This window comes from Acinonyx jubatus, chromosome B2 (assembly GCF_027475565.1).
Source record: "Acinonyx jubatus isolate Ajub_Pintada_27869175 chromosome B2, VMU_Ajub_asm_v1.0, whole genome shotgun sequence".
NCBI lineage: Eukaryota > Metazoa > Chordata > Mammalia > Carnivora > Felidae > Acinonyx > Acinonyx jubatus.
Window position 1 is genome coordinate 92,095,136 of NC_069385.1, and position 14,360 is coordinate 92,109,495.

Genomic DNA, 14,360 nt, shown 5'->3' on the forward strand with positions numbered 1-14,360 from the left:
ACACTCCACAATGAATTGAAGGAAGGAAGCATTGAACTAGACAGACAAAATTCATGCCATCTTGGAGTTAAGCTTGTAATGGGAAAAGTAGACAAAAATAAAAACACAAATGAACATATTTTTATTTGCTATGGGGGAAAATATTAAAATTAGGATAACAGTGATTGTGAATATGGAAAGGGATGCAGTTTTATCTGGTGTAGTCAACTAGGCCTCACTGAGAAAATGGCATTTGAATAAACACTTGAAGAAAGTGAAGGAATGAATTGTGTGAAATCTAGGAAAAGAGAGGGCCAGGAAGAGGAACAAAGTCTTTGAGGAGACATAAGTTCAGTGTAACTACAGCATAGTAGTCAAGGGTAAGGATAGAATATAATGAATTAAAGAGGTGAAAAGAGGGCACAATCTATACGGTGCTGAAGGATTATGGTGTTAAAAATGAAAAAAAAAAAAAAACGCTTACAGGGACAAGAATGTCCAAGTCAGCTAATCATTACATTCTTATTCTCTCTGGAAGTTACTTAGGAAGTCAAATTAATACTATAATTACTAAATAAAACAGTAGGGGAATGAAAAATTCCTAAGATAATGTTGATGATGTTGCTACACTGAATTTGAGACATACTTGCCCTCTCTACAGAGAATAATTCAACAGCAGAGAGTAATATCTTCTATCAAGTCTCCTGCTCTAAATAGTGCTAGATGCATCCTGCCAAATTCCCTTTTATCATTTTACCCCTTGCGCCACACTTTTCTGGTGAATTGAACATCTCTTTTTAACTGAAATTTTTGTCACCGATTCTACCAATATTCTACATAGTCCTACAGAGACACTTTTTACTTGTCATGTTAATTAGAAAGATACCTCTGGAAACACCAAAATCACTTGTTTTATACAATGTAGTTGTGATTTTTTTTGTCAAGAAAATGATATTTATTTTGTGTTAAATATGTATCAGTCCCTGGACTAGTTGTTTTAAATACATAGTTTTACTTGATCATCTCAATAAACCTGTGATGTCCTAATCAATGACTAATGTGTCTTCACTAAAATTACTATTGTTATAAATACCTGTTCTTTTCCATTGTGGAAGACCGCTAATGCCTATTCCACTTACGATAGGCTTTCTCATGTGACTTGGCAAATGAAATGTAGGTGGGAGATTTAAGAACCAGTATGTGTTTGCCAAGTGCCCTTTTCCCTGTCCCATGATGATGACAATGTCCCAGGTAGGAGATGTTCCATTAACCTGGGGCCCAGAATGAAGATAATGTAAAGTGGGTATGCTCCCCTTGGTCATGGAGCTGTGTGAGATGAGCCACTGAGATTTAGGAAAGGGGGTCCAGTCCGTTTTTGGTTTTATTATTAATAACCTAATGTGCTCTATAATGCTTATGTAATCCATATTCTGAACCTAAGTTTTTATAGTCCTTTTAAATATGGCTGCGGATTTGACCAATTTACACACATTATATTTATAACATCATTAATATCCAAAGTTCTATTTAGGTAATAACATTTATGATAAAAAAAAAAAGTAACCACTATGTAATAGACTTTTGACTTGAAAACTGACAATCTTCTATATATGGTATATATGCCATATATATAGATATATATAGATACGTATATAGATATATATGATTAGATAACTTGAATAGATAATTCTACTATTACATAGATATAGATATAGAGTAAAGTTAAGTTATGATATCACTTTGTGAAATGGCTGCCTATCTGCCAAAAGTCAACTTTTTTCCTGATATGCAAACAAATGCTGAGATATCTAACTCACCTATAATGTACGCTTTCAAACTATTTATCTGAATTTTCTCAGATTCCTTTTCTCCACAAACATCAAAGCTTTCTTGATCCTCTTTTCCAGACATGGACTCAGTTATTCATTTTTTAAATTCCCAAAGCACTCAGTTTCCTCTCTCATTAGGACAGACACCATACTGTTGCATATTAAGATGTGGTGTGATGGTATAACATAGTGGCTAACAGCAGGCACTCTGCCATTTACTAGCTGTGAGATCTTGCGCTTTATTTTCTTATTCTCTAAAATGGGAAGACCAATTTCCATATCAAAAAATCATTATAGGTTAAATGAGTTGATCTATATAAGTTCTCAACAGTACCTGGCACAAAGTAAGTTTTCCAAGTATCAGTTATTTATTATCATTATTATTATTATTATTATTATTATTATTTTCTTCATTGTAATAAACTTATTTACTTATAACCTTCTCTTTATTTCCAGCTAGCTTATTTATAACTATCTGTTTATAAGCATTATGATAACTACGTGTTTAATAAGCTTATCTTTATTCTCAGCTAAATATTATGTTTCTGGCTATTAGAGACCATTTTAATTGGAACTGTTAAAAGATAAACTGAGGCATATTAAAAATTTTGAGAGCTACTTTGCCCCAAAATTGATTCCAATGGGCAGGATCCATTTAATACATAGAATGGAGCAGAGGAGCTGTACAAAATGAAAGACTTTTATGTCCCAAAGGGAGCAGAAACTAGGAAGTTATTCTAGGCAGGAAAGCAGGTTGATTATTGCACTCATTAGGGCATGACAGAGGTCTATCAGGCAGACTACCTAACTAGTGCCAATCAGGTGATTCCTGACTGACTGGTTTAAGATTCCTTTTCTAGGAGAGCTGAAACTGTAATTAAGTCTTGGTTTGGTGACATGACTCTTTTTGGGGTCTACTGTCTTGTTTTTAACAGTGTCTATTGTATTACTCAGCACAGTAGCTTATGCACATATCATAGTAGTTGCAGAATTGTCCATTTAAACTAATGATCACAAGCATAATTCCAGGAGACTGATTTGAATCCCAGTCTACTGTTATGGCCTGTGTGACTTGAAAACATTATTAAAACTCTCCAAACCCTTGTTTATTCACCAGTGAGCTAGAGTTAATGATATCTGCCTCCTGGTTAGATGACCATTAACTGAGGTAATATATGTAAAAGCTTCAGTGCAGGGCCTGATGCATCAAGAAGTGCTCAATCAATGGTAGCTAGGTGCTCAGTAGGGATGGACACAATGACTAAAAGATTATTCCAACCATTTTTACCTTGTCTCTCTACTTTCTCCTAGTATCTCTCACACGTAAAACCTAAAATAGAATCTAGCTTTCCATTAAGCTTTGTTTATGTTGTTCTCCAGATGTTTTCTAATTATAAATATTGCCTCTGACATCACGTTTCTGCATTAACAGGGTCACTCTCTTTTCTTGTTTTGTTGTGTTTTTTTTTCCTTTGTTTTTTGGTGCCCCTAGTTGATCACAGAGGTAACTCATGGTAGGTGCTTAATAAATATTTAAAACTTGGCCTTTGAAAACACTAGATATTTCACCAAAATTAGGTTGCATTTAGAAATCTCAGTCTGTTAACAGATTCACCAAGACCAAATTTAGAAAAATTCAAGCTCTTTCTTAACTTGTGTCAGTAAGAAATGTTAAACTGTCAAGAATCATTATTAAAAAAAAAACTATGATTACTATTTACAGTGACAACTTGATATAATTCATTACTTCACTAATATTCTCAATAAGCAATACCTCACACTAAAAAAAAAATATTACGTAGATTAAGCTTGTGCTTTGTTTTTCTCATTTACATTAAATTAGTAGTGTGCAAGTTCATAGACCTCTAAACATGTTTAACCTTGAAAAATGTTTTCCTTTGCTACAATGTGTCAAATTACCTTTATGGAGACGGAGTCTTCGTTTCTTGGTGACATTTACCATAATGAACAAACTTTTGAGTTTTGCATTTAAATGGTCTCATGTTTTGTCTTGTCTCTTCTGTTGTAGGCATCAATTGTAATGAAGTAAATATAGATGAAGGTCTATCAAAGCCCTGTCTCCATTATGGAGCTGGCATTGATGGCATCAATCATTGTACCTGTGACTGCAAGAGTAGCTTTTCTGGAACACACTGTGAAGCAAATGCAAATGATTGCCTCTCAAATCCTTGTCTACATGGAAGGTTGCTATTTTTATTTTTCTATTATTAAATCCGAAAGTAAATTTAACTCACAATATTTAAGACTTAATGTCAAGGGAAAGTTGATAAAGATAATTTTAATTACGCTCTTTCATAAAACAAGAGCTAAGCACAGTTAAGATGACAGATGCTGCCTGTTTTACTTAATGCAGTGTACTGATACATTATCTCTGCCCTTCTTTTACTTCTGCTCATTAGCATAAAGTAATTTTCAATAAATGTGGATTAATTGGACTTTAATATACTTAAAGGTAACTGCTTTCAATAATAGAAGTAGAAGGTAAGATGATGAGACATTCTATTATTTGCTCTGTGAAGGGATAATGCCACACACTTAGTATTTAAAATGTCCCTAAGTAGACTGGTTCTTTCATCCCTATGTGCATGTAAGGTATTGTTTGACATTATGGAATTGTATAGTGACCATCCTGCTCATGGATAGAATATTAGTTTATGCAAACTGAGACCCTGGATATTTCTAGGAGATGCAGGTGGCAAAGAAGAATGGCTCATAGATGCACCAGACTGCCTCTGCAGCAATATTTTTCTTTTCTAGTCCTGCCACTGACCTTGTAAACAGGGAAGAGAGGATGAGGATGGGTAGCTCATTGCAACGCAGTTTGGCCATAGCTGACTTCAGTTCCCTACATGAACTCTAGACATACTGTTTATCTTTGAAACTGTTCTTTCTTTACATTGCCATGGGGAAGACGGCAAAAATTAAAATTGATCCATTCTCTCAGTCCAGTCACCTTGAAGGATAAGAAACCAGGAACAGACTCTGCCTTCTGTTGCTTATGGGAATGTATTTTTTTACAGTAACTAGAAAAGAAAAACTTTAAATGGTGAAACTCCCTTGAAATTAGACTTTATTTTCGTAATTATTTAAAAATTTAATTCTGTGTTTCAGATGCATAGATCTCATTATTGAATATCAATGTTCATGTGTTACAGAATGGACTAGCTCAAGATGTGAGATCAAGATTAATGTAAGTTTCATAATTTTTATTAAATCTAAAGTAATTTAAAATAAAAACCAAACTACTTGCTATGGGTTTCAAATTAATGAACAGTTATTAAAGATTTAACTGCTCTTTCAATTTTCTCCTTTGGAATTTCTACGTTGTTCTAAACAGAGTGAAAAATCACAGCTTCTGTTCAGTTTTCCTCCTCTATCTCTTGTTATCATCAATTTCTACAATCTGGATCCCTCAATAATTAAGTCCTGGGGTGCCCCTGGGGGACTTAGCTGGTTAAGCATCTGATTTCAACTCAGGTCATGATCTCGCAACTTGCAAGTTGGAACCCTGCATCGGGCTCTGTCCTGACAGCTCAGAGCCTGGAGCCTGCTTCAGATTCTGTCTCCGGCTCTCTCTGCCCCTCCCCCACTCGTGCTCTGTCTCTCTCTCTCAAAAATAAATAAACATTAAAAATTTTAGAAAATAGTAATAATTACTTCCTGAAAGTGGTCATTGTCAAAAGAAGCCTCAAAAGGCTTATGCTTTGCCCTCTACCTTCCCCATTCTGGTCTTGAGACTCACAGGTGTCTGTGGATGTCTAGGGATGAGAGGAGTTTAAATTGATCCAGATATCACAAGAAGAAAGTAAATAATGGATGTATGTGCCAAGAGGTGGTACAGGTAAAGAACACCAATACCTGTAACACTCTCAAGATCTGTTTACCAGTTTTCAGAAATCTGTGATATGATTGAGTCATGGTATTTTATGCCTCATTTATTGAGAAATGTCGGTTACCTGAAGTTTAGGATCATATTTGGTAGATGAGAAACTTGTGAGCCTTCCTGAATAATGGGACATTCTTCCAAATCTTTTCTGTCTGACATAGTAAAGAAGTAAAAGGACTAAAAAGAGCCTCTAATATTGTGAGACTATGGATATTTTATTTAAATCCTTTGTCTCTTTCCCTTATCAGTAAAATATAGCTATAATAGCTCCTACATCACAAAGTCATTGATGGGATAATGCACATGTGACATGGTAGGTACGCAGTAAACAGTCCTTTCAGAGGGAGTGATGGGGTGGTTAAATGCATTAAGGAGAAACAAGATTGAGCCATTATTTTGCTGCTTACTTGCTACCCGCTGTGTGTTCTTGTATAAATTATTTATATTCTGAAATCATATTTTAACTATTCAATGAGGGTAATTTTAGTAACACTGTCTTGGGTTGTTGTGAGGATTCAATTAGATAATACATGTAAAATAATTAGCACATTTTCTGACACATTTTTTAAAACTTATTTATTGATATTACATTGATTTGGTTCTAGATAGTGAAGCCATACTTGATATGGAAAAGGGAATGTTGTAACTAATAAGTTCCTTGGTGGAGAATGGCCAAGGCATCTATCTTGTTTATACATATTGCCTACGGCAATCTCTAAAACCCTCTTTTGATAGTATAAATGTGGCATTCTTTTCAGAATTAAATACATAAATAAATAAATATTTTCTTTGTATACAAATTTATATATATTCATATACACATACATACAATATTATGAGAACCATTCTTAAATTCTACCTATATACTTCTTCCTAATTCTACCTAGATTTTCTTCCTAATATTTTTATTTTAACAAGAGACCGGATTCGTTATCCTCCTTATTTAGTGACTTTTTCCTTCACTTAGTGTATTTTAGGAACCACTGCATCATAATACATAGAGCCATGACTCATTCCTTTCATTTATTTATTTATTTACTTACTTACTTACTTATTGATTTATTGTCCATTGAGGCATTTTATCTGCACATATGTGTACTACATTCCTAGAAAAAGGATCAAAGTTGAATTAGTAAGACCCATATAAAGCTTATGTGTTTTTACGGTTTCCTAGGAACTGAGAAGCTTGAACTATGTAAGTCATACAGAACAACAAGGGATAGTTAAAAGGCATTGATTTTGGTACCTTAAAGCTATCTTTGAATTCTGCCTCCACTTGTCAGGTCTGTGATTTGGGGTAAGTTTATTTTATAGGGTAAGGATTTTCCCTCCCGTGTGTTTTCATCATGCTTCTTTATGGTCCATGATACCAGTTGAGGTTGTCAGTACAATGAAACCAAACTGGGAGGACAGGAGCAGATTATTCTGCCAGCCATTTTTCTAGATCTTTGAGTTGTACCTCAAATATGGGGCTGATCACTCCATACATGTTTAACCTGCCTGTGAAGTTCACAACAATTTTCCCAGTTCTTTGATCATCGATGATTTCAAATTCATCCATGTGATCATGCTTCTTCATTATAGTTAGAAACCAGACAATGACTTTAGAGCATGGGCTCTTAAAAACCTGGCATTTGCCTCTCTTTTCAGCATTGTTAATGCTCTTGAGAGCATCTGCCAGGACATTCATGAGCCCCATTATGGCGTCGTGGAAAGATGGTGGAAAGAGCCTGACTCATTCCTTTTAATAAGTGTTGAAGAATTTCACTTATTTAATGAGACTATGAACATGCCAACTTCCCTAGATCCTAGTAAATAAAATCATTTTCTTTGTTTACTAATTTGATGAGGAAAATGTGACATGCGTTGTTTTTATTGTTTTCCTAGGTTATTATCAAGATTAAGCACCTTTCCATAAGATTATTTCCTGTTTGTATCTCCTTGTGTCTTGTCTATTCAGAGCCTTTGATGAATAGTATTTTTTTTATTTCTTGCTTTTTCCTTTTTGGTTTGTATATATTATTCCAAATTATGGGTAAAATCCACTGGGTTCTGCAAAATCACAAATCTTGTCTAGAGCTTAGCTACTTTAAGTTTTTTAAGACTTGTAAATTGTGAGATTTTTATATTTTATTTTTACTTTTTTCTTTATGACACTGGGCTTTGCATCTTTCCTTAGAAAGTCTTTTCATACAGCAATATTTAAATTATTTTCTTATATTCTCATCCAGTACAATTTTAGGATTAATAACACTTTTAGTACTTTAATTCACAGTGAATATATTATTATGATTGATAAAAAGTAGGGCAAATAATTTTCCAAGAGATTTTTTTAATGCTTATTCATTTTGAGAGAGAAATAGATTGGGGTAGGGACAGAGAGTGAGAGAGAGAGAGAATCCTAAGCAGGATCTGTGCTGTCAGCATGGAGCCCAACTGCAGGACTTGATCTCATGAGCCATGAGATCATGACCTGAGCTGAAATCAAGGGTGAGAAACAACTGACTGAGACACCCAGGCGACCCAATTTTCTAATAATTTTGATCAAAGGATCTGTTATTTCTCTATTGATTTAGGTTGCCTCGTTTTTCATGCACTAAGTTCCTATGTATGGGTCAGTTTTAGGACTATTTATTCTGTTCTGCTTTTTTAAATTTCATGCTGTTGGGGTGCCTGGGTGGCTCAGTCGGTTAAGTGTGTGACTCTATTTTGTCTCAGGTCATGACCTCACAGTTTGTGAGTTCAAGCCCACATCAGGCTTTGCACTGACAGTGCTTGGGATCCTCTCTCTCCTTCTCCCTCTGCCCCTCCCCTGCTTGTTCTCTCTCTCTCTCTCTCTCTGTCTCTCAAAATAAATAAACTTAAAAAAATAAATAAATAAAATTTCATGCTGTCATCTATATTAATTATTGCAGTTCAACAGAGTTTTTTTAAGTGTCTTTTTAAATAATACATTAAGTACACTCTAAATATAATTTTGTCATTCATTTTGCAAATATTGGATAATTTATATATATGAGAAATGGAGATGAAATAATTTTCAGGCATACCTCCTACTCACCAGCTCCATTTGGAGATATCTATATAGATATAAATGTGTATCTTTACCTATTTATTGTTACTTCCTCTATGTTGTAATGCCCAGATAATAGCCTCTAATGGGCATTCATGGATTGATGTCCGAGTCTGTTTTTCTAGGCTAGAGACCAGAGCAGTAGAGAAACATGGGCAGTACTCATTGAAAAGAACATTCTAGGTCAGTATGGGGCAGAGTGTTATATCTGAAGCTTTTTGGAAAATGAGAAGGAAAAGTTTATGTTAAAATTTGTGGGGAAATCCATAAGCCAAGTTCTTTTGTTCTGTTTTTGTTTTTGTTTTTGTAAATCTGACAATTTGAGGCAGGCTTTACAACATTAGAATTAATTCTACAATAAAAGCAAATCCATGATTGGGTATAGGATGTTGTGGTTAGTGACAAATGTAATTAACTCAACTCTGGGTACACATACACACACTCACTCACAGAAAAGAACAGATTATAAATTGTTCTTTTATAAATTGTTCTTTTATAAATTATAAATATGTAAGAAAAGTACTAAAATGGGAAACCATAAAATATGATTATAAAATAAAAGAAGGATCAAGACATTCTCAGCTGAAGGAAAGCTAAGAATTTATCATGAGCAGATCTAATTCAAAAGAAGGACTAAAGGAAGTTCTTTAAATAGAAAAGAAATGATTAAAGAAAATAACTGTGTGTGTGCGAGTGTGTGTGTGTGTGTGTGTGATTGTGTGTATGTTTGAATATAAGCTGAAATTTTCATAAGGGGTTTCTTATATAATAAGATTATTTACCTTTATCTATCATATAAATTATGTACATTGACTTTTTTGTTATCAATGTTCAATTAGTATGTAGTGGATTCTGACATTCAAAATGTTTACATTTACTGATACACTTTCTAAAGGTTCTATGATTTGTGACAAGTTCAACAAGGACTTATTCAAAAAGTTCTACTATTTTTCTTATTTCCTTTTTATTTGCAATTAAATGATTGATCCATTAGAATGCTTTTCAGGGTAAAGTTTGAGTTGTAATCTTGCCCAAATGTCTCCTATTTCCCAGAGGTCGTTGCAAGGAATATCTATGTCCTTTGATTAAAAACATCTTTAAAATAAAATAGATCTCACAAATGGTAATATTTGTCACACACTCAGGATACCTTGCTTTCTCACTTTATCACTGCAGATAATTCTACATTAACATACATAGTTCTACTGTATTCTTATTAATATCCTAGTGTATGGAGGTACCATATTTATTTAATCAGTAGTTTCTGGATGGAGATTTATTTTAAGTGTATTACTCTTAAAAATTATCTATATTAGGGACGCCTGGGTGACTTAGTTGGTTGAGCGCCGGACTCTTGATTTCGGCTCAGGTCATGTTCTCACAGTCTGTGAGATGGAATCCCACGTCAGGCTCTGAGCAAACAAGAATGGACCCTGCTTGGGAATGTCTTCCCTCCTCACGCTCTCTCTCTCCCTTTCTCTCCATCTTGCTCTCTCTCAAAATAAATAAATAATAAACATTTTCTAAAAATTATCTATATTAGATGAAAAAGTGTGAGTTAATATTACTCAATTTCATTGCAGGAAATACTTATTATTACTTTAAAAACTGTCATTTGTGTGTGTGTGTGTGTGTGTGTGTGTGTGTATTTCCTTTTGGCCTCAGGGTATAGGATGTTGTGGCTAGTGACAAATGTATTTGTCACTAAAGGCTATTCCTTTCCCACCGTATTTGTTTGTTTTTTAGGAATGTTTTCCTATATATTTTTCTCACATATTTTCTCTATCTGTTCCATCATTTTTCTTGTTTCATGAGTCTTGAATTTCCAAATTAGAAGCAGATTTCTATTATCCCTAATGCAAGAGTGAGCCCAAACCTGAATCAGAACAAACCAGTGGGCAAAAGGAGTTGTACTTCCTTTCCCAACCTGTCTTGGCCACCAACGCCAAGCCTATGTCCCTTATAATGTTACAGATTCCTTAATAATATATTCAAAGTGCTCTCAATCTTTTGCATTACTTGCCCATGCTTAACCCCTCATTTTTCCAAGTTATAGCACATTATACTTCCAAGATTTTGAATATATAAGTCTTTAGATTGTTTTCTCCTCCTCCATCTCCTCCTCCTCCTCCTTCTTCTTATTCTTTCTTCCTTCTTCTCTTCTTTTTTTTTTTTTTTAAGAGAGAGAGAGAACACAAGCTGGACAGAGGGGCAGAGAGAAAGTGAGAATCTTAAACAGACTCCATGCTCAGCATGGAGCCCAATGTGGGGCTCAATCCTATGACCCTGGGATCATGACCTGAGCTGAAATCAAGAATTGGGCACTCAACTGACTGAGCCACCCAGGAACTCCCACGTTTAGGTTTCTTATGCAACATCCCTTTGTTTACCTGAGGAAATAGTATATATTAAAGTGTTAGCTTTTTTAAATGTCTTTAGAACTCTACATTACTTTTAAAGAATTTTGACATTCTTCATTGACGTTCATCATTCAGCCCTGATGTACTTTTCTATATTTGATTCATTTGTGTATTTCAGGCTGCTTCTGAGACAGTGGTTTTGCAGTGGCTCTCTTTCCTGGAATTACTATCAGAAACACAGTTTCCAGGAAACTATTTTTCAATAGAGAAAATATTTACTACAAATATCCCAATTTTGGTATTTTATAATCTTGTTTAATTTATTGAAATAACAAATTAAAAATGCATTTTCTTTACATCAAAATATCATAAATCAGATTAATTGGGAATCAAAATCTTCTTCCTATTAACTGCTTTAGTCCCATATTCAAAACTATATTGGAAGTAAATTTTAGAGATATTTGGAGATATTTAGTCTTTACCATATACATTGTCATATTTCTCGGGCAAGAGATTCCTCTGAGAGAGAAACCAAAGCTTGGTGGTACAATGAGCTCTAAGTTGGAATTCAAGGCATTTTGTGTCATTGAGATTTTATTCTGACATCATCTTGCTGTAGGACATTGGTGAAGTCAGTAACACTTTTGGGCTTGTTTCATTTTTGAGAATAAAATAAAATTTTTGGACTAGATTTTTTCTACTCAGTGTTTGGTCCATGGTCTATTAGCATCAGAATCACCTAGGAGTTTGTTAGAGATGGAAAAACTCAGGCCTCACACCAAATCTTTTGAGTTTAAATCTTCAATTTAACAAGCTACTGAGTATTCATTGTCAACTTAAGTCTTAGGAACAGTAGACTACATTAGTAGTTTTTATTCAGAGCTACACACAATTTGAGAAATTCTGTGACTTTCAATAAGTATTTGCATCAGATAAGTTAAGGCTGTAATGGGTACTTTGTTCTATTTCCATTCTTCAGATAGAACAGTTTCATGGTTATCTGTTTAATATATTGTTTCTCCAAGATCTTATTGAAGAAAGTAGTCCACTACCTTAAAAACAGCAGTGTAAAAAAAGAAAACATATGATTCTATGAGAGAAATACTATGATAAAGATCATCTCAAGTAAAAACTTTCTGTTCTTCTGGGAAGTTCAGAGATCACAGAACAACTTCTGCATCTAAACTATACAACTCAGATGGAACACAACTATCAGAGAGATAATTGACACATTTGCTAGCCAATCTGGTAGTTTGCTCTGGCTAAGCAGTCCATAATGAATACATCACTGTTCTGTTACTGCTACGCTTCTGTACATTTCCTGGCATGGTGTTTTGAATGCAAGTTGAATGATAGTATTGGGGAATAGCTTAATTGTCCAGATTGCCCTGATCTGCAACATCACTCTTAGCTTTGTTTTCTTTCTCTAAATACCCCAACCTTTTACTTTTCTCATTTTCTGAAATTAAATTAGTCAATTCTTCTTGGAAATCATTTTATTATATTTAAATAGAGTATAGCAAAATAATATAAATTATGATGAACAGAAGGAAAGTCATCTGCCTTAAGTTTTGCACCATGAAAGATTAAGAATTTTAAATGAATATTTGATTTCTTTTTCTGGAAAGAAATTGCTTTTGTATTTCCATTAAGCCTGCTCATTAATTTGGTAAAAGATTCTTGTTAACCCTAGAGACAGAACTTTTGGCAGTCTAAAAATGATCCTTTTCTTCCCATGGGAGATATAATTCAATTAGTTTATGTAATGCTTTGTAATAAATCATTCTATATATACCCAGCTGTAGGACTAAGAAGGAAACATGTTGTTTCCATGTTATTCCCTGTGGAATTCTGCATTTACATTCCATGAAAATAACTGCAGTACCTTTACAAAGTCTACTAAGTGCCCTCAGTTATCCTTAAGGAGGTTACATTCTCAGCACAGGTGGAACAAATATCCAAATGGCATTCACGTATAAAATCATGCATTTAACTCTATCACTTGGGCAAGTGTAAAAGATCACCATCTGAGTTCCAAGCATGACTTGAGTTTTATAATCAAGTGCACAATCCATTTCTTATTGAAAGGGATACTAATTAAACTCTCTAGTGATTTTGACATCCTTAATTTTCCATTTGATAAATGATATGAATGCAATGGTTTCACATTAGCCTTTTCAGTGTGACTTTTATTGTTATGTTAACATTTTTTAAAAGTCACTAAATGTTTCTAAGCATAAATGTCTAACTAATGATAGTTCTAGAAAATACCCATTTTCAGAGTAAAATATTAAAGAAATATCACGTTTGCCTATGCTCTAGCTTCTTGTGTACCATAGTTCTATGTCTATTTTTGAAGATGTAGTAACTTAGATTCCTGAGTGCAAATGATTCATATTTCTGTATATTCATTAAGAAATCCTGGGGGCACCTGGATGGCTCAGTCAGTTGAACATCCAACTTCAGCTCAGGTCATGATCTCATGGTTTGTGAGTTCAAGTCCCACCTCGGGTTTTGTGCTGACAGCTCAGAGCCTATGACCTGCATAAGATTCTGTCTCTCTGCCCCTCCGTCACTCACACTCTGTCTCGCTCTTTCTCAAAAATAAATAAACATTAAAAAATTTTTAAAAAGAAATTATGTGTAGACAATATATTAAGAGTACATAAAAATGTTTTACTAATGATGTCACAAAGTTCCAGAAATTATTTCTCAGAATTATAGGTGCCAATATTTTCAGAGTTAACATTACCTTGAAAAATGATGTCATATCATGTTTAAAGCACCATGCTTTTTGCTTTCCAGAATATAGGCACATGCATAATATCTAAAATGTAAACTTAAGAAGCATATAGCATGATACGGTAGACATTAATATATCAACAAAATCTGATTTACTGTTGTAGGGAAGTGCCAAATGACTGAAATAGAGGCTGACAAGGCCTGTGGCCTTCAGTATATAAAGGGAAAGAATATAACATTTACTGAACAGCTGTTATGTTCCAAGAACAGGGCTAATTACTTTATATTTACTATTTTATTTAATTCTCACAGGAACGTGTATGCAGTGGATGAAATTGTCACCATTTTATGCATAAATGTACCTACAATAAATAAAATACCATTTATTTAATAGGTGGGTAAAAGTAGCATAAAAGTATAACAATATTCCAATGCTTAAAAAGTAAGAGACAGATATTTTCTAGGTTCCA

At 34.0% G+C, this 14,360-nt stretch overlaps 1 protein-coding gene and 1 pseudogene across 1 annotated transcript in view; one reads left to right on the forward strand and one right to left on the reverse strand.

Moving 5' to 3' along the window:
* EYS (eyes shut homolog) overlaps positions 1–14,360 on the forward strand; it is a 1,591,614-nt gene that overhangs the window by 610,080 nt on the left and 967,174 nt on the right. The window contains exons 18-19 of the mRNA XM_053222617.1: positions 3,838–4,012; positions 4,941–5,019. Coding sequence (XP_053078592.1) covers positions 3,838–4,012; positions 4,941–5,019 — 254 coding nt within the window. The remainder of the gene's footprint in view (positions 1–3,837; positions 4,013–4,940; positions 5,020–14,360) is intronic.
* On the reverse strand, positions 7,024–7,414 carry LOC106967498 (40S ribosomal protein S15a-like; annotated as a pseudogene).